Here is a 19,264-nt window from a genome sequence, read left to right on the forward strand (position 1 = left end):
TTGGATTCCAAACCTAAAAAAATCGGAACTCCTCCCTTCATCAAGGAGAAAATTCCTAGGTGTATCTCTGGATTCCAACAAACAGATGTCCTTTCTACCATTGGAGCATCAGACAGCTCTCAGATCCAAAATCTCAAATTTCAGACGCCAAGAGAATCCAACGTTAAGAGCGACAATGTCTGTATTGGGGTCTATGACAGCCTGTATCCAGTCGGTGTTGTGGGCCCAGGCCCACTCAAGGCCTCTCCAGGATCATATCCTGAGATCCTGGAACAAAGGGACTCACTAAACAAACGGTGCAGGACCCCCGGTCGGATAAAAACTTCTCTTTTTTTGGTGGCTAAGCTCCCGAAATCTTCAGAGGGGTGTTTCTTGGACCCAGGACCCTCTGATTACAGTAACTACCGACGCCAGTGTACGAGGCTAGGGAGCTATGGTGGCCCAGATTCCCTTTCAAGGCAGATGGAGTCCCGAGATCGGTGCAAGATCTTCCAATTCCAGGGAGCTAATGGCGGTAGAAAGAACGCTCAGAGCGGCAGTCGACTTAGTCCAGGGTTCTCACATCAAGATTCTCTCGGACAACGTGACCACAGTTGCCTTCCTTCGTCATCAAGGAGGTACGAAGGTACACAGCCTAAAACAGATTGCAGGCCGAATATTTTTTTGGGCAGAATGTCCTCTCCTATCACTTTCAGCAATCCACCTGAAAGGCTCAAACAACGTCCAAGCAGACTTTCTAAGCAGGGAAGATATCCAGCCAGGAGAATGGAGCCTGAATCCTCAGATCTTCCAGTCGCTGGTAGCCAAATGGGGTCTCCCCGAGGTAGATCTCTTTGCCAGTCGGTCAAACACAAAACTTCCCCTCTTCTTTTCCTTGCACAGACAAGACAAGGCCATGAATTTGGATGCATTAGCCCATCCCTGGCATTTCAGGTTGGTCTATGCGTTCCCTCCGATACCGCTGATGGCAAGAACCATCCAGAAAGTCAGGATGGAGGGAGTGGCGACAATTCTGGTGGCCCCTCTCTGGCCCAAAAGTCCTTGGTTCGGGGCTATCACAGAACTTTGCCTAGAGGGTCCGGTAATACTACCACAAGTCAACAATCCTCTCTCTCAAGGGCCCCTGTTCCATCCCAATCCTCAGTGGCTAAACCTAGCAGCCTGGTTACTGAAGCCGAGATCTTAAGATCCAAAGGTCTCTCGGAAGAAGTTATAAAAACTCTTCAACAGAGTAGGAAACCAGTAACCAACGCGATATATGGAAAAAATTCCTATCTTGGTACGCTCCGGATATTCCTGACACCTCACACCCCATCCTTGATTTTCTACAGAGTGGCTTGGAATTGGGTCTCAAACCTAGCACTCTTAAGGTGCAGATTTCAGCCCTAAGTTCCATATTCGACCAAGATTTAGCCTCTCATAGGTGGATCAAGAGATTCATAACTTCAGCACTCCGGCTTCATCCAAAAATTCAGTCTCGGGTTCCATCCTGGAATCTAAATGTGGTACTCAAGGGTTTAACCCTCTCTCCCTTTGAGCCTCTATCCTCTAGCTCAATACAGACTCTCTCTCATAAGACTGCCTTCTTAGTAGCCATCACTTCAGCACGGAGAGTAGAAGAGCTTCAGGCCCTTTCTATCAGGGAACCTTACATGAACGTGACCGAAGATAGGATTACGCTTCGCCTGGACCCTTCCTTTCTCCCAAAGGTAGTTACAGACTTCCATCGTTCCCAGGAAATCATCCTTCCCTCCTTCTGCCAGAATCCTTCCAATCCAAAGGAAGCAGAGTTCCACCTCCTAGATGTCCGCAGAACTGTCCTTTATTATCTTCAACAAACTGAGTCTTGGAGATTGGATGGGAACCTATTTATACAACACTCAAGGTTGAACAGAGGAAGGAAGGCGGCTAAGTCCACTATAGCAAACTGGATCAAAAAGGCAATTGGGGAAGCTTATAGCAATCAACAAATGAATCCACCGATTGCCTTAAAAGCTCATTCTACCAGATCCACATCAACTTCATGGGCCGAAAGAGCTGGCGCTTCTACTGAGCAGATTTGCAGGGCAGCTACATGGTCTTCCCTTCATACGTTCTCTAAACATTATAGATTAGACTTATCATCCACTAGGGATTTAGCCTTTGGTAGGAAAGTCCTACAAGCTATTGTCCCTCCCTAATGAAATATCGTTGGTATTCCTCCAGTGCTGTCGTGGAAGGTGTATTGAGAAAATAGAATTAGTCCTTACCGGTAATTCGGTTTCTAGAAGCCTTCCACGACAGCACAAATTTCCCTCCCTACGGATTCCATATAACTGTCAGGTAACCATTTTTCCAGGTGATCTTGGTAAACACTGGGGACTAACGGTGGGGAGGAGCTTTTAATCTCTGTGTTCCTGTCCCCCAATAGGGCGTGGACAACATCCTCCAATGCTGTTGTGGAAGGCTTCTAGAAACCGAATTACCGGTAAGGACTAATTCTATTTTTAGCCTCTTGCTTTTGGCAGGGTTAATGTAGGTTTTGGCAAAATTTATAGCCGTGCATGGATGACTTTTCTTTGCAAGAACAGGCTACCATCTTACCACCCTATCCCACAGGCCAGTCATATGTAGAATGAGAGATTGTCACATGCAATACACAACCAAAACTTTCCATAAATTCCTGCAGCTCATTTAATGTTGCTGTAGGCCTTTTGAAGCCTCCTGCACCAATTTTCTGCTAGTCTTTTCATAAATTTTTGAGGGATGACCAGTTTTGGTAATATCACTGAGCCAAATTTAACTCCTTCACGACTTTTGATGTACATGTTCATCATATGTCGTGCCCCTGCCTTTGCTGTGGGCTCACATGCTGAGCCTGTATTTTTTTCCCCGCACATGATGCCTTTAACAGCTGCAGGTGGAACGGAGCTCCGCCCGCGGCTGTTTAACCTGTTAAATCCACTGTCAAACGGACAGTGGCATTTAACACGTGCAGGCAGGAGGGTGCATCATTCCACTAGCCTAACGTCATGCCCGTGACGTGAACTCGGTGTGTCGATGGCTTGCCATGACAGCCAGGGATGCGGTGATGACACCCCCGTACCTGTCATTATGATCCTCCTGTGAAAAACAATGTTTCTCTGGCGATCATAGAAGATGTGATTTTTTTTTTTTTTTTTTTTTAACACTATCAATAGCAGTGCTGATGTATGTAGTATAGTACAAGCGATGGGACAATTGCAGTTTCAAGTCTCGGAAGGGTAAAGGGGGGCCGGGGGGGGGGGGTGAGAAGTCAAATTACCCACACCCCTCACCCCATTAAAAATACACATTTGGTATCGCTGCGTTTGTAAAAGTCTGATCTATCAAAATAGAAAGTAAATTAATCCGATTGGTAAAAGAAAAAAAGAAGCCAGAATTAAACCTTTTTGGCCAATGCAATATTGCAATAAGAGGCGATCAAACCTTAGATCTACCCAAAAATGATGTCTGTAAAAGTGTCAGCTCAGGGTGCAAAAAATAAGCCCCCCACACAGCTCCAGATCACAAAAAATGAAAACGTTTACGGGTTTTGAAAATTGGCAGCAAAAGCTTAAAAATTTTCTTGCAAATTTCTGTTTTATATTTTTTTTCACCACTTTAAAACGCACCTGTCAGCAGGATTGTGCTTACTAAACCACATACACTGTCAGGTGGGCGCAGTTATACTGATTTAAAATGATACCTGTGTTGATGTAATCCGTCCAGTGGTTCTTCTGTAATCTTTATATTCATTCCTGAGATAATGATATGCTCGTGCTCCAGGGCGGCCTGTGGGAGGCGCTCGATCTGGTGCTCTGCTTACATATTCAGCTGTATGGCTTCTGACAGGTCACCGCGCCTTCACTGACCTGCCTCCCATTTTAACTACTGCCTGTGTAATTGTGGTAGAAATCAAGAAATTTGCCTGCAGCAAAATGGCCCCGCTGGCATCTGTCGGCAACAGAGATGCTACTGCGCATGTGGGGACGTTTTGCTGCAGGCAAATTTCTTGAAGTGTACCACAATTACACAGGCAATATTTAAAATAGTAGGCAGGTCCCTGAAGGCGCAGTGACCTGTCAGAGGCCAGAGATAGGCATGCATGAGCAGAGCACCAGTTACAGCTCCTCCCCAAAGGCCACGCCGAAGCAGGAGCATATCATTCTCTCAGGAATGAAAATAAAGATTAAAGAACCACAGGATGGTTTTCATCAACCAAGGTATCCTATTAATCAGTGTGATGTCGCCCACCTGACAGTGTATGTGGGTTACTAAGCATAATCCTGCTGACAGGTGCGCTTTAACCCCAACAGCCCCCCATAAAATGCATGTTTGGCATCTGCATACTCATACTGACCTCTAGAGTCAAATTACCAGGTCAGTTTTGGCATCTAATGAATGCTGGAAATTAAAAACCAAAAAAACAATTTGTGGAATTACACTTTTTTTTGCAACTTCTATGCACTCTAATATTTTTTTTTCTGCTTTCCAGTGCATCACAGGATAAAATTATCAATGTCTTTCAAAAGTACAACTCGTCCCACAAAAAAGAAGAAGAAAAAAAAAAAAAAAAGCCCTCATACTGCTATGTGGACAGCAAAATAAAAAGATATGGCTCTTGGAAGAAGCCGAGGAAAAAATTGAAAATCACCGGGTAGTGAAGTGATTAAGCCACTCCTTAAGTCTTGAGTGTTCCATTGTATATCGAATGCCTTGGAAACATTTTTGTACTCTTCTCTTGACTGCTAACTTTCAGCAACGAGATCCTTTTGCTGTGTTGTGAGCTGTTTACAGACCATGGCCTTTGCTGTAAATGTAAAAAAAAAAAAAAATCGTACTAGAACAGCTAAAGTTTTTATATGGGGCAAGTCAAAATCCCTTTGAATGAGGACAGCCGTGTACCGACTACTGTTTAACTGTGATTGGCTTATTCGAAACACATCCAAGTTCCCAATTGTAAGAGGGTCTTCACGCTTCTGCAACCACATTTTTAGTTTTGATGCATTTATTTTCCGCCTCCAAAATGAGTTCAGTTTGTTTCTCACTGCGTTTGTACAGATTATTGGTAACATTAAAGGTGCAAAAAGTTATTTTTAAACGATTCTTCTTGATATGATTTTTTTTTTTTTTTTTTTACAGGGGTGTGTAGACTTTGTATATTTTGTGTTTGCTGTATGTCGTGAGTCTTAAAGCTGATACAGAGATTAAATACATCTCATTTTATTTTTTTACGTATAAGGCTGGGACTTGTTGTACTGTCTGTACAGTATACCAGGCTTACAACTTGTAGTAATCTATTTGGCTTTTACGCTTGCTCTTGCTTTAGTCAAGCTCAAAAGATGCTCAGCAACAAATTAGTGTTTTTTTTTTTTTTTTTATTTATTGTTCTTTCTTTTCAGGGACCTGACAATGGAAATTGTACGCTATAGACTTGTTGGGCCAATGTCCAATTGTGTGCTTGGTGATGCCCTGCATGTTGCCCCATTGCATAAGGTAAGAAGATGAAGATTTGCGCCTACCTTTTTTGTCTAATCTATCTAAATGTAAAAAATAAAAAAATAAGATATCTAAATAGAAAGTACACCAGCCTCACCAGGTGCACAAGATTAAAATGTGTGCAGTTTGTAATGTGAAATCTGGTGATCGGTCTATTTTAGCCCCTGTTCAGCCTAATGAAGCCAATTGTGTGTGTGTGTGTGTGTGTGTGTGTGTGTGTTCCAAAATTCAAAAAGAAGGCTGTGGGTTTTTTTTTTCTTTTTAAATTGTTTGTTCCTCTTGATATAATAAACTTTACTATGATGGCGAATAATTGTTTCCCACACAGGACACTGAAGAATCTGGACCGCACGACTGGTGGGCAGATTATTGTAGAAATCCAGATGATGTTCTCCGTCATAGCAGTCAGGAATCCTTGTTTAAGTTACTGAAAAGTAAGTGTTTCCTGTTCCACGTGTGCACGTTAGATTACTGTTTTATATCCACTTTATCTACTGTGGAGCTTGTGGGTGGGGTGTTTGTTTGTTTTCCCTCAGAGCATTGTCAAATAGACATAATAAGTTCTTAGGTTTTCATAACTACACATGCATTCAGATGGATATTCTGTAATGCAGCTGAAATCGCTACCCGGATCTGCTGATTCACAGCACTGCTTCACCAAGTCGCCTATTGACATGTCAGAACTTTATTAACTCCCTTTTTTAAATAACCTTTTGACACTGACTCAATAAAGTTGACTCTCCTATACCATGATCCTTTTTCCCAATAACTTGTCAGCACAGATTGTTTACAATGTTTATGGATGGAGAAGTTGTGTGACAAGGTCATCTGTAAAGAAAACTGCACTAAAATTAAAGATTAAGGAAAACAAAATCTTCTTATATTCAAGAATCTTGCCTTTCAGGAAATAATGCACTTAAAGGGGTTTGTCCACTACTGGACAATTCTTTATTAATGGCCCCACTATACTTGCTCCCAGACCAGCACTCTCCCTTGACAATGTCACTTGACCGCTGTAGCCGATCAACAACATCCGATCGGCTGCAGCCTTCACAATTCATCAGAGCTGACTTCTGGGGAACACTGGGCTCACAACCGAGGGGTGGTGTTTGTCTGTGAGGTAAGCATACATTTTTTAATTTTATGCAGCAATCCCTGGCTATTCAGAAAAGGTTGCCTGTACTGGACGTCCCATAAGTGAATGGGTGGGAGCTTTCCGTACCATTGATGGTCACTATACAATGTACAGAGCTATGCCAGGAGTCAGACCACCTCTAATCTGAATTTTAAGTCCCAGTAACCCCCTTTATAGAACTAAACTTTCGTCTTAGAACTAAGTAAGTGCACACTTGGTGTATTAATTTCAACTCAAGTCTGTGGGAGTGAAAGTTGCATACACTTTACAAGACCAGACGAACGGAGGCTGTCCTGATGGCACAAATCTCCTAGCCAGACGAACGGAGGCTGTCCTGATGGCACAAATCTCCTAGCCAGACGAACGGAGGCTGTCCTGATGGCACAAATCTCCTAGCCAGACGAACGGAGGCTGTCCTGATGGCACAAATCTCCTAGCCAGACGAACGGAGGCTGTCCTGATGGCGCAACTCTGATATCCAGACGAAAGGATGCTATCAATTTCTGGCACAATTCTTAGTCAATAGAAAGTAGCCTTTATGGCTATAAACTATTTATTAATATTGCAAACATATGGCTGCTGGCTCCAAAGGGTCTTGTAGCTCACACCCATTCACTTCATTTAGGTCGAGCTGCAATACCAGACACTACCTAACGACAGGTGTGGTGCTGCTTATGAAAATAATTGATCCATGATTTTATAATTCTTTTATATACTTGTTATGTAAATCTCTACTTTATCATAACTTGTTTGCCTGTCTTTGCATTGTGTATTGTTTACTTTTTTATTTATTGTAATAAATCTGTATGAAATTGTATAACCCTTTTATACGGTGTATTTGTGTTTCCAGGCGTAGAGTCTCCATCACAGATACCAGCTGGAACCATTTTGGGCCTCACTGTTGGGGATCCCAGGCTGAACCTGCCCAATAAAAGGACAAAATCCTTTCCAAATCTAGAAAACTATACAGGTGAAGCTCCGATCTTCCTACAGTCTCCTGAGGATTTTAGGTTGCCTTTTTGTTTCTCTACTGGCCTTGTGCTCGGTGGGAGCCTCTGTCTTTTCCATACAGATGACCCAGGTTCGATTCCTGGCTTGGCCAAATAGAACATTCTGCTGATTTCCTTGCTGATTCTTGTATTCCTGGTGATGGGGTGTGTGTATGTGTGTGTGTGTGTATATATATATATATATATATGTATATGTATATGTATATGTATACACTTCTGGTGATGGTTGGAATTTCCCTTAAGGGTCACTGGTGAAGTTTGGTAAAGCGTTTGGAGCCTGTCGCTGCAGATGCTCAGGATTCAGCAGCGTTTGCCTTTGATAGATGGCATTTGTCCTGTTTTTTTTTTTATTTTTTTTTCATCCTCTAGATGGAGAGAAGGTGAAGTCCTTAACAGTGGCAGGAGTTCCCGTGGAGTGCACTGAGAGTCTTATCTGGTCTTCTGATGTGCGATCTCACGTGATGGATAATAAAATGTCAGAGCAGGTGAATGCAGGGCAATATCTCTAAGGCAGAGGGTGGGTGGGCAATCAATTTTCCTAAGGCGCCACATGATAGACTGACTGTTAAATCTTCGAACCAATCATCATTTTCCCCTTCTCCCATGACAGCACCACCTGAGAGAGGGTATTCGCCCACCAAGGACAGGAACCTACTGAATAAAAAGGCGGTACCTCTCTTCAGCATCAGTTTTGGTTTCTGTCCTTGATGGGAGCCTCTCTAGGTGGTGCCTCGCCTACCTGATCGTGGGGTCTGGAGCATGGATCCCGGGATCGATGCGGCCTGGAGGCCGTGAAGACGCAGCAGATGGGACCTCTGTTCTCAGCCCCATCTTGCTGGTGCCTGGGTCTGCGTGCGGGGGGGGGGGCACCTTCCGGGGTCCTGTCCCGCATGCGCCGGGACTGCGCACGCACAGAGGTCCGTGGCTGGGTGCGCCGGCAGGCAGGTCTTCCGGGTCTGCAGGTCGCGTAGCGCTCCGGAAGTCCGGGCTGCGCGGGGTCACGTCGCGCCGGAAGCCCGGGTTTGCTCATGCGCAGGGTGCGATCACCATGAGGAATCCCCGTTCGCAAGCGCGCTGGGTCTGCGCCAGACGCAGGAGGGATCCTGCGGCGTAGCGCGCCAGCTGGCTAAGATAGAAAAATAAAAAATGTCACCGCTGCAGCAGGAGGAACAGCAGCAGCGACAGGCGCCTAAACAGATTAAGCAAAATGTGAGACATCTGGAGCAATAGGAGTCTTCCCATCATAAGAGCCACAGCAGTGGGGGTCGTACGAGTGCCGGCAGAACCGGTCAGAAGAAATCTTGAGTCCACCTCCGCCAGATGGGAGCGTTCATGTGAACGGCAACCACCGCCTCCAGTACCCTAGTCTGAACGGCAGTGTGAGTGATCTTCGTGGAAGTTCACCTTAGTAATGTGCTCTTCTTTGATTCTTCTCTTTTTTTCTCTTTTCGTTTCTTTCTGGTTGTTAGGAACCTAAAAAGAGTAGTTTTAAGAATAAAGAGTGTGCGTTATGTAAAGTTAGCCTTCCCAACTCCTACGCTAAGAACTTGTGCTCTGGATGTATCCAGAAAACTATAGCTGAGGAGTCCCCTAACTTTTCTATGGATTTAAAAACCTTTAATCCAGACTGAGGTCAGGGATTCCTTAAAGAACTTAACCTCACGTAAGAGTAGGCAGAAACTGGTTACCTCGAACTCTGAGGAATCAGAGTCCCGTATCGCAAGGGAATCTCCTTCCCCCTCTGACCTCTCATCATCGTCTTCATCAGAGTCTTCGCATGATGATGGAGGGGGTAGGCCATGTTTTTCGGTTGACAATACTGAAATATTAGTAAAGGCTATTAGAGTAACCATGGGTATTGCCGATGCCAAGGCTCCCAGAACAGTTCAGGATGTCATGGGGCTTAGATCAGAAGAAGAGACGCACATTCCCAGTTAACGAGAGGATCAAGACTCTTATAGATAGGGAGTGGAAAAAAACAGAGGAAAGGCCAGCTGCCTTCTTCTTCTAAGCAGAGATACCTTTTTGAAGAGAAGGACGCAGCTAAGTGGGACAAAACCCCTAAAATTGATGTGGCCATCTCAAAGTCCTCAAAGATCCACACTGCCTTTTGAGGATTTAGGGGCCCTCAAAGATCCGCTCGATAAAAAGGCGGAGTCTTTTCTAAAACAGGCCTGGGAGTCTTCAGCAGGGGCTCTGAAACCGGCAGTGGCAGCCACTTGCACCACCAGGTCTATGATGATCTGGCTACAGCAGTTAGAGGACCAGCTCAAAGGGAATGTCCCTGGAGATAAAATTCTGTCGGGTCTTCCTCTTATGCAGGGGGTGGCTGCATTCCATGCGGATGCATCGGCAGATTTAGTTAGGCTGGCTGCCAGGTCAGCAAACCTTTCCAATGCAGCCCCGTAGGGCATTATGGCTCAAGAGCTGGCCAGGGTATGTGCAGTCAAAATCAAAACACTGCTCAATCCCATGTGAAGGAGACTTTCTTTTCGGAAAGGCCTTAGATGACATCCTGGAAAAGGCCACGGACAAGAAACACTGGTTTCCTACTGTATCTGTTCCCTGATGTAAGAGCTCCTTTCGGAAGAGGAAATATAATCGGAGCAAATTTTCCAGAGACCAAAGTAGTTTGAGAGACAGGAATCCGAATAACAGAGGCTTCATGTTCGGGGGTCCATCCTCCGAGAATAAAAAAGCCCCTAAGTGACGAGCCTCCCCAGGTAGGAGGAAGGTTGTCCCACTTCCTTCCCGCCTGGGAAAAGATCTCATCCAGTGCCTGGATTTTGGGGATAATTGGGAGGGGGCTAAAGTTGGAGTTCAAAACCATTCCCAGAGACACCGTCAGGATTTCAGCCCCCAGAGGCCTAAGAGAACAGATGGCCCTGCAACAGGAAGTACTCGCTCTGGTTGTGAAGAGGGTTCTAGTAGAAACACCTGTACCCAAGCAAGGGAGAGGGATTTACTGAACTCTCTTCCTAATAAAAAAACTGGATGGCTCCTTCAGAACCATTGTCAACCTGAAGAAGCTGAACGACCATTTAATTTACAGGCCATTCAAGATGGAGTCAATAAAATTGGCCATAAAGATGTTGTTTCCAGAGTGTTACATGTGCGTCCTCGATTTGAAGGACGCTTACTACCACGTCCCAATTTTTCCTGCAGACCAACAGTTTGAGGGTAGCTGTACAGTTCAGCAAGCACATAAAGCATTTTCAGTTTGCAGCTCTTCCCTTTGGCATCTCCATGGCTCCAAGGGTTTTCACAAAGATTATCCTGGAAGTCACAGCACATCTAAGGGAGAAGGATATCCTAATCGTCATCCCTTACCTGGACGATATTTTAGTGGTGGGCAGATCAGAACAACTCTGTGCACTGGCTCTGGCGGAAGTCATGGCCAGTCTAAATGGCCTGGGATGGATTTTAAATTTAGAAAAATCGAGATTAGAACCAAAAAAAGGTTCAGTCCTTTTTGGGTCTCATTTTAGACTCAAAAAAACAGACTTGTCTAATGCCAGAGGACAAGAAATAGAAGATCAGTTCTCTCATCTCGTGCGTAATCAGCAATCCATCCATGACCCTGAGAAATGCAGTGTCTCTATTGGGTACGTTTGACATCTTGTATCCCAGCAATACAGTGGGCCTAGTTCCATTCCAGATGTCTACAGCAGGAGATCCTGACAGCAGACAGATGGCTCAGAGGTCGCCTGGATGGAAGAATATCCCTTTCAAGTTTGGTAATCAACTTGCTGGGTTGGTGGATGAATCCGGTAAATCTATCTCTGGGGGTTCCTTGGTCTTTCCAGGTGTCAGATACGATTACGACAGACGCAAGCGTAGAAGGCCGGGGAGCTCACCTGAGAGATCATTCAATACAGGGCCTCTGGTCAGACAGCGAGACGGGTCTCTCCTCCAACATGAGGGAGCTGTTGGCAGTCAGAAACGCGGTAGTAGAGTTCAGTTCTCTTCTTTGAGGTCAACACATCCAGATAATGTCGGACAACCGAATGACAGTCTCCTATATCAATCAGTGTGGGGGGGGGGGCAAGATCCCTTCCTCTGATGTTTGTGACAGATCAGATCCTTCATTTTGCGGAGAGTCATCTTTTCACGCTCTCGGCGCTGCATATAAGAGAAGAGAACGTAAGAGCCGATTTTCTAAGTCTGCACATCTTGAAACAAGGAGAATGGGAATTGAATCCAGCGGTATTCCAGCAGATTGTTGGCCGATGGGGACAACCTCGGATAGATCTGTTTGCAAACAAACGCAATCGGAAAACCAAAATCTTTTGCTCCTTGAATCCAAAGGAGAAGCCTTTTGCAGTGGACGCGCTGCAAGTTCCCTGGAACTTTACCCTGGCCTATGCCTTTCCCCCTCTAATGCTGATTCCTTCTATCCTGAGGAAGATCTGAGGAGAACAGGCGAGGGTTATATTGGCCCAAGAGACCATGGTTCACTTGGATGAAGAGAATGTCCCAACGGGAACCATGGGTCCTTCCGGACACCCCAGATCTCCTCAGGCAGGGCCCAGTCTTCCATCCCCAAAGATCGGGCCTGCATTTGACGGCCTGGATTTTGAAAGGTCACTACTAACACAGGAGGGGTTTTCTCCAGGTCTAGTTGCTACTCTACTGGCGAGTAGGAAGCCGGTGATTACTAGGCTCTATGGCAGGACCTGGGCTAAATTTCTGTCTACCTCGGGTCAGTCTGCCAAAGGGAGGGTTCCTATTGGGGCCATCCTGGAGTTCCTTTAGAAGGGCTTAAGCATGGGGCTAGCCACCAGTACCCTTAAGGTACAAGTATCAGCTCTGGGGGCACTATACAATTGCGACTTGGCAGCAAATTGGTGGATCATCAGATTCATTAAAGCTTGCAGTAGATCTAGACCCATTCCTACTCCAAGGATGCCTCCTTGGGACCTTAATCTGGTTCTAGAGGTGCTAACCAAGCCTCCTTTTAAGCCCTTAGAGAAGGTTTCAGAGAAAATTCTCACCTTGAAAACAGTCATGCTGGTAGCTCTAACATCAGCTCGTAGGGTTAGTGATCTGCATGCGCTGTCAGTAAACCATCCTGTTCACTCAAGTGTGTATGGATAGGGTAACCTTAGGCCTGGTCTGGTCTTATCTTCCAAAAGTGGCCTCCAAATTCCATAGGACACAAGTAATTACTCTCCCTTCCTTCTATCCTGACCCTAGGGATTCGGAGGAACAAAGGCTTCACACTTTAGATGTAAAGAGTGTATTAGTCCAGTATTTGGAGGTGACAAAGGCCTGGAGGAAAAGTGACACCTTATTCATCTCATTTCAGGGGGCTAGGAAAGGGCTTAAGGTTACAAGGGGGACCATAGCTAGGTGGGTCAGGAACACCATTGGTTTAGCGTACTCTTCTAGCAATCTGCCAGTTCCAGAGAACCTGAAGGCCCACTCCATCAGGGCTGTAGCTGCTTCCTGGGCTGAGAAGGCGGATGTGCCCATCGACATCATATGTAAGGCGGCAACTTGGTCATCCCCCCTCTACATTCTACAAGCATTACCGTCTTGACCTTTCCTCTTCTACTGATCTGTCCTTTGGGAGGAAGGTGTTGCAAGCGGTGATCCCTCCCTCTGGTGTCTGATCTCTCTAAATCTCTCAGGTGGTGCTGTCATGGGAGAAGGGGAAAAGATCCTAGTTGCTTACCGGTAACGGGATTTTACTGAGCCCATGACAGCACCCTATTAATTCCCTCCCCTCTATCACTTATGGTGTGTACTTCTAAGGGTGTTTTTTTATAAAGTTGTGTACTAACCTATTTTTCGGAGGCCCTCTCATGCTCTGAAACAAAAGAAGAGGTACCACCTTTTTATTCAGTAGGTTCCTGTCCTTGGTGGGCTTATACCCTCTCTCAGGTGGTGCTGTCATGGGTTCTGTAAAATTCTGTTACTGGTAAGTAACTAGGATCTTTTATTTATATAACGCCAACATATTCCGCAGTGCTTTATAATTCAGACAATTTACAGATATCAGTACTGTCCCCATTGGGGCTCACAATCTAGATTCCCTATCAGGATGTCTTTGGAATGTGGGCTGAAACCGACGCAAACACGGGGAGAACATACAAACTAATTGCAGATGTTGTCCTTGGTGAGATTTGAACCCAGGACCCCAGCGCTGCAAGGCTGCAGTGCTAACCACTGAGCCACCGTGCTGCCCATAATTGTGCTGCAGTTTCACTCTTTACCACTGGAGGCTGCTGTTGTGTTCTACAATTGCCCCTTTCCAAAATGATGGATTCTGAATGTATGAAATCAATCTTGTTTCCTGTTTGGGCCTACTTAAAGCCGCATGGATCTCTCTCATTGCTTGAGTATTGTGTCTAGCTGTTTAGTCTAGTTCCATTCTCAGCTCCTGAGCATTCTTACCCAGACTGTTCTAATTTATCTACAGATTGATTTCTTCAACTCCTTGCTATCTCCAAGAACTTCTACTACCCCTTGCTGTTCCTACTTGTGCTCCTGCGGCCACTGGTTTCCAGCAGTACTATGCCAGTATAGGAACACGCGCACAGCCAACTATGTACAGGCACACATCCCATACACCTATAATAAAAACAAAAAAAACACATTCTTCTCGCTCGCAGCACACTGCTCTGGTCTCCGGTGCACAGACTCTGTGCACAGCAGACTATTTTTTTTTTTGTTTAAATGTTAAATTCAGCTGAGAAATACACAGATGAGCACTGCCTCATTGAATAACATTTAGTTCGAATACAATTTTATTTTTTCTTGCATTGAACTTGTCCTATTTATACGCTACAACATGCCAGTTCATTTGCACTCTCTATACCTACCTCTCTATTGAGAAGACATGCATGCTCTGCTGAACTGAGCATGCATGTATATGGAGGTGGGGAGGAATCCAGTATTCGTGTGTGACCTGAATTACAGGTATATTATAGTACCCAAAAAACTTTAATAGAAACTCGGCTAAGTCTACACGCCGAACAGAAATGGCAAAAAAAGTGTTACTGCTGAATTCTAGTATTTACAGCTGTTCTATTGCAGGATATTAACAGACTAAGGAGTTCGCTGCTCGTACCAGGTTCAAAGCTGGAACTAGGCAATCGTGAGTCTAAGATCCCTGTCCTGTTAATCCAGCAGCCTGGCAAGGTGACTGGTAAAGATCGCCCAGGGTGGGGCAGCGGATGGGACATTTGCCTGCCAAAAGGATGGGGAATGGCTTTCTGGATTCCACTTGTAAGTAAATGGGTTTTAGAAATACATTTTTTTTTCTATATTATTTATGTATTTATTAAATTTACTGCAATGCTGTATGTTGTCTATATAATGCAAATTCTCAGATTTATAGGGGTGTCCGGGTTGGGGGTCAACAGCAAGGGCTGCAACACTATCGATATATGGGGGCTCCAAGTGTTCCTGGTGACTTCCCTGACACCTCGGCTGGAGCCCAGTCTGCACAGGAGGCTAAAGCCCAGCTGCTTGAAAAATACAACAGGTATGACCATTAAATTTAATTTTTTTGTGGTGTTTTCATATTCTTGTAGCACATATGTACACCCCCAGAGTCATGGCTTTATTCAGAAGAAGCTTTCAAAAGTTATATTTCACCAAAAAACAAAAGCTGAATTTACACTATAGGAAAATATTAAATACATTTTGGCCAGGATTGTCTTAATATGAATGAGATGTAAAGTTGTGTTTCATGGTCTACACTAGACGTCCACCCGCAAAGCGAACAAACTTTATCAAGCATGGCATTTTGGCCCCTTTTCATTGCCCCTGGGATCAGCTCACAAGAGAATGGCAGATGCGACCTCCCATTGGGTTGGAACTTCCTAAACTGAAGCCGCAGATCGACGAACTTGAGACCAAAGGAAAAACTTCTCCAAATAATGAAGAAATAGAGTTATCTGCAGTGATCGCTGAGCATGAAACCATGCTGGAGGAGGACACTAGTAGAAAAGTCATCTCTGTCCTAAGGTTTGTACAATTTGTAACTGAAGTAGTGTTTTTTTACTGTAAAGGTAGTAACTGCTTGGAACAAAGTTGCACCAGATGTGGCTGGAAAATGAAAGTGTGTAATCTTACAGTAAGTGCGTGCAATTGCAACATGCTTGTAAAGGCAAGCAGTTTTCCTCATTAATAATACCCTTTTCAAGAACAGCTATATATATTATAAAAAATATATATATATATATATATATAATATTTAAATGTATAGTTTATTGCTCAATGCCTAGGATACCAGCCACTTCTGTACTCTCAGAGGTGGCCAGTCTGCTAGGTTAGGAGTGCCGCACTTGCAATCTCTGCTCGGAAGCTGTTGGATTGCTGGTTCTGGTCGCCTTCAGTGTCCCGATTCTCTGTTTGCAGCATCACAGTGTACAGTTGGGACCAGAGGCGTCATTACTGTGCCACTGGCCAAAATTGTTGCCCTGTAGGAGCGAGCCACTTCCTGACAAGCAAAAAGCAAAGGGCCTGGAAAGCAGTGCACTCCTGAAGATTTAATATGAGCATAACCTTTTAAAGGGAACCTGTCAGGCGATTTCATGGTGTCCAAACCTTGAGGAGCATGAATTGCTGCAAGGTATATTATTCGCTGAAGTGCTCCATAGTTTCAGAGAAAATATACTTTGAAGAACCAACCGGGGACCATAGGCAGACATGAGACTAGTCTGGTGCCAGCTCTTCCCAGCCTTGCTATAGGTGATTGACTAGTCTCTCCCTCGTGTGTACATAAGGAGAGACCTGTTAATCACATAGCTTTGCTGGGTAAAGCTGGCTTTAGGCAGTGCCACACTAGTCTCCTATCCAGCTGTAGTCTCCTGCTGGCTGTTCAAAGAATATTTTCTCTGCAAAGAATTTCAGAGAATAATAGGCTTTGCTTTAATCGTGCACCAAAGCTGCGATTCATTCTGCATGAATCAGGGCGCCCGCCGAAGAAGCCTTGTGAAACGCGCGTCTGGGTGGAGGGACGCAGCTCTGGTCTGTACAATGGTCTTGGCCAGTACACTTACCATTTAGGTAATTAAAACTATGACACTGTTGTTTTGATAGCTGGCTTATCCCATACATAGATTCATATGACATGACCATGCAGATTTTACTGTGGGCATTTCAATATTTTGGGTATATTGATTTGTTGCAATCACTTCGAATTATAGAAATATTAAGTCCAGGGATGCATATGCCATGCAAGATCTTTATCATAAGTGTTTAACCAAGAGTGATATTTAATCTTTGACTTTTTGTGTGAACTTTGTATATTTTATATAGGTGAATATCACTTGCACACTTAACAAAATTAATACTTGTTCTATTTTTTTTTTTTTTTTTGCTCATAAGTGTACCTAATATTACCATTGCTACATAATATGTACTGGGATGTCGTCATGATGCTGTAGCTGGGTTCCCTCTTGGCTTGAGACAACTTTTTATGATATTTTATGTATATATACTGTATCATTCTAAATCATAAAGAATGAAGTTTTTACACTGCATATTTGTAAAACACTTCTTGATCCTCAAAGACATATTGTCATAGGTGTCATTATGGTTCTTGTTACTGTGGAGTGTTGCCCCCTCTATAAGTGAGGGATGGTTTTTGGGACTTATGTTTTATCATTCTGCATGAATCGCCTGACAGGTTCCATTTAATAGTTCATGAAGTCGACCCTGCCCGGATAAATGTGTTCTTTTCTTTTTCACTAGGAGTAAAAAGATCCTGAAGATGCTTTCTGCCCTTGTTACTCCAGTCGGCCGTGGAGGTAAAAGAACAAGTGATCTGCGTTCTCACGACTTGTCCAGTCTGGTGGGCTCCGTCCTGTCCGATTTCCCACTGTCATTAGTTTGGGTCCGTCTGTCAATGGTGACTAAGGGGAGTCCCGAGCTCCACTCCTTGATCTGCATCCCATCTGAACAGGACTTTCTTCACCTGCAACAAGACAAGTCATTCGCTGGTCCTGTGGAACCCAAACATGGGGATCGTTTTAAAAAGAAAGTACTGAAACTTAAGAAAGACAAAAAGAAACAAGTAAAGACCAATAACGAAACAGACAGAAGTGATGCCACTGAAGAGCCCTCGTGTAGCGATGACCTGACGCTAGGACTCTGGCCGAGTCCTCTACCGGAGCTCACCAGTCACTGCAGGCGGCTGCTTCTAGGTTATGTAACCCAAGGAGATTTCTCCATGGCTGTGGGTTGTAGCGAGGGCTTGGGCTTTGTTAGTTTAACAGGACTAGCACACCTGTTATCTGGTCAACCTGAAGACAAGGCTGGACTTGTACTAATTAGGAACCTCACATCCCTTCAGTACAGATTTGCCAAATTGACCATTGAGGTATAAATGTCAACGAGATCTATGGCTTTACATTCAGATAAGCACAAGGTGCCTCGCTGACCCGCGCTGCTGTGAGCCGTAATTCCGGGTCATATTGGAGTATTAAGACCAACAAACTAAAAAATGGCATCTACGTACTCAAGGCATGATGTAACCGGTGCCACTTTCTTACTATTATGAACATGATGAATTGATATGAATAAATATCTGGAGCCTCCTGCACGTGGCCATCCTACAGCTCCATGATGGGCACCAGTAGAAGTGCTGCTATTTTATACTGGACCTTACCGAGGCTTAATTTTCTGTTGTATCCTGGCGTGCTCCATTGGACACAATTAGTGCTCTATTCTCCCCATGAATATCTTTTATATGCACCTTTATAGACCGGGTATGGTTCTGTCATATGCTGATAAATGGGTTCGCCACCCTATTCTTTTACTTAACATATGCCCCTGTGTGGTGCAGCAAAAAAAGGCATATACCCAACCTTGTACCATGGTACATACATGCTGTGCAGCTATTTAGTAATGAGCAGTGCAGAATATGTGCGTGACATGTCCCCTACAATCTGCCTACTTTCCTACATAGTCGTTTGGAGGACGCCATCATTTATTTGTTGGCTCACACTTGGCTATAGATGAGCCCTGAGGTATCTGTTATGTGAACGCTTCTCTGTGCGAATCCAAGCCATGTTGCCATGTGCAAGAGACCGGACCTCAAATATCTGATCTATTCTATCTTGTGTTATCAGCAACACTTTAATTCTTAATCCTGCTTTATTTTCTTGGAGACGCGTTTTGTAGCGGACTGCTGTAGATTTCTATTAGCGGCTGCCAATATATCAACCTGTGTGTTAATATATTATTGCTGCATGTCCAAATTCCGTCTTGCCTGTATATAAACTTGCATATGTATAAATTCATATTGCCCTGTGTGTGTTGACTTGGGTCATGTAAGTGCAGGAGACTGTCATTACGGTCTACCAGAAAGCCAATTTCACACATCCGTGTGTCGCGGTCAGAGTATGTGATGTATCGGCCATAGGTTTCCTAACCCAAATCCAACTGTCATATGTGCCCGAATCTGGATCAGGAGACCTGTAGCTGGCCTGTGCATCGTGGTCCGTACTCTTATTGTGATACAGTGGGGGGAAAGAAGTATTTAGTCAGCCACCAATTGTGCAAGTTTTCCCACTTAAAAAGATGAGAGAAGCCTGTAACTGACATCATAGGTAGACCTCAACTATGAGAGACAAAATGAGAAACCAAATCCTGAAAATCACAT

The 19,264-nt window shown here is 44.5% G+C and overlaps 1 protein-coding gene across 3 annotated transcripts in view; it reads left to right on the top strand.

Annotated features, from left to right (window-relative positions):
* The window catches only part of POP1 (POP1 homolog, ribonuclease P/MRP subunit), a 36,480-nt gene extending 17,605 nt beyond the window's left edge, over nucleotides 1-18,875 (top strand). For 2 of the 3 annotated variants that reach the window (XM_073679601.1, XM_073679602.1), the window contains exons 9-16: nucleotides 5,403-5,496; nucleotides 5,828-5,933; nucleotides 7,485-7,604; nucleotides 8,014-8,129; nucleotides 14,686-14,877; nucleotides 14,982-15,136; nucleotides 15,358-15,621; nucleotides 17,353-18,874. In XM_073679601.1, the coding sequence (XP_073535702.1) occupies nucleotides 5,403-5,496; nucleotides 5,828-5,933; nucleotides 7,485-7,604; nucleotides 8,014-8,129; nucleotides 14,686-14,877; nucleotides 14,982-15,136; nucleotides 15,358-15,621; nucleotides 17,353-17,986 (1,681 nt within the window). In that variant the 3' untranslated portion in view covers nucleotides 17,987-18,874. Of the gene's footprint in view, nucleotides 1-5,402; nucleotides 5,497-5,827; nucleotides 5,934-7,484; nucleotides 7,605-8,013; nucleotides 8,130-14,685; nucleotides 14,878-14,981; nucleotides 15,137-15,357; nucleotides 15,622-17,352 lie in introns of all 3 variants that reach the window. The other variant, XM_073679603.1, reaches the window with a different exon arrangement.
* Nucleotides 18,876-19,264: the final 389 nt, after the last annotated feature.

This window comes from Phyllobates terribilis, unplaced genomic scaffold (genome assembly GCF_046119375.1).
Source record: "Phyllobates terribilis strain yellow unplaced genomic scaffold, ASM4611937v1 Scaffold_4__5_contigs__length_816908805, whole genome shotgun sequence".
In the NCBI taxonomy this organism is placed as follows: Eukaryota; Metazoa; Chordata; class Amphibia; order Anura; family Dendrobatidae; genus Phyllobates; species Phyllobates terribilis.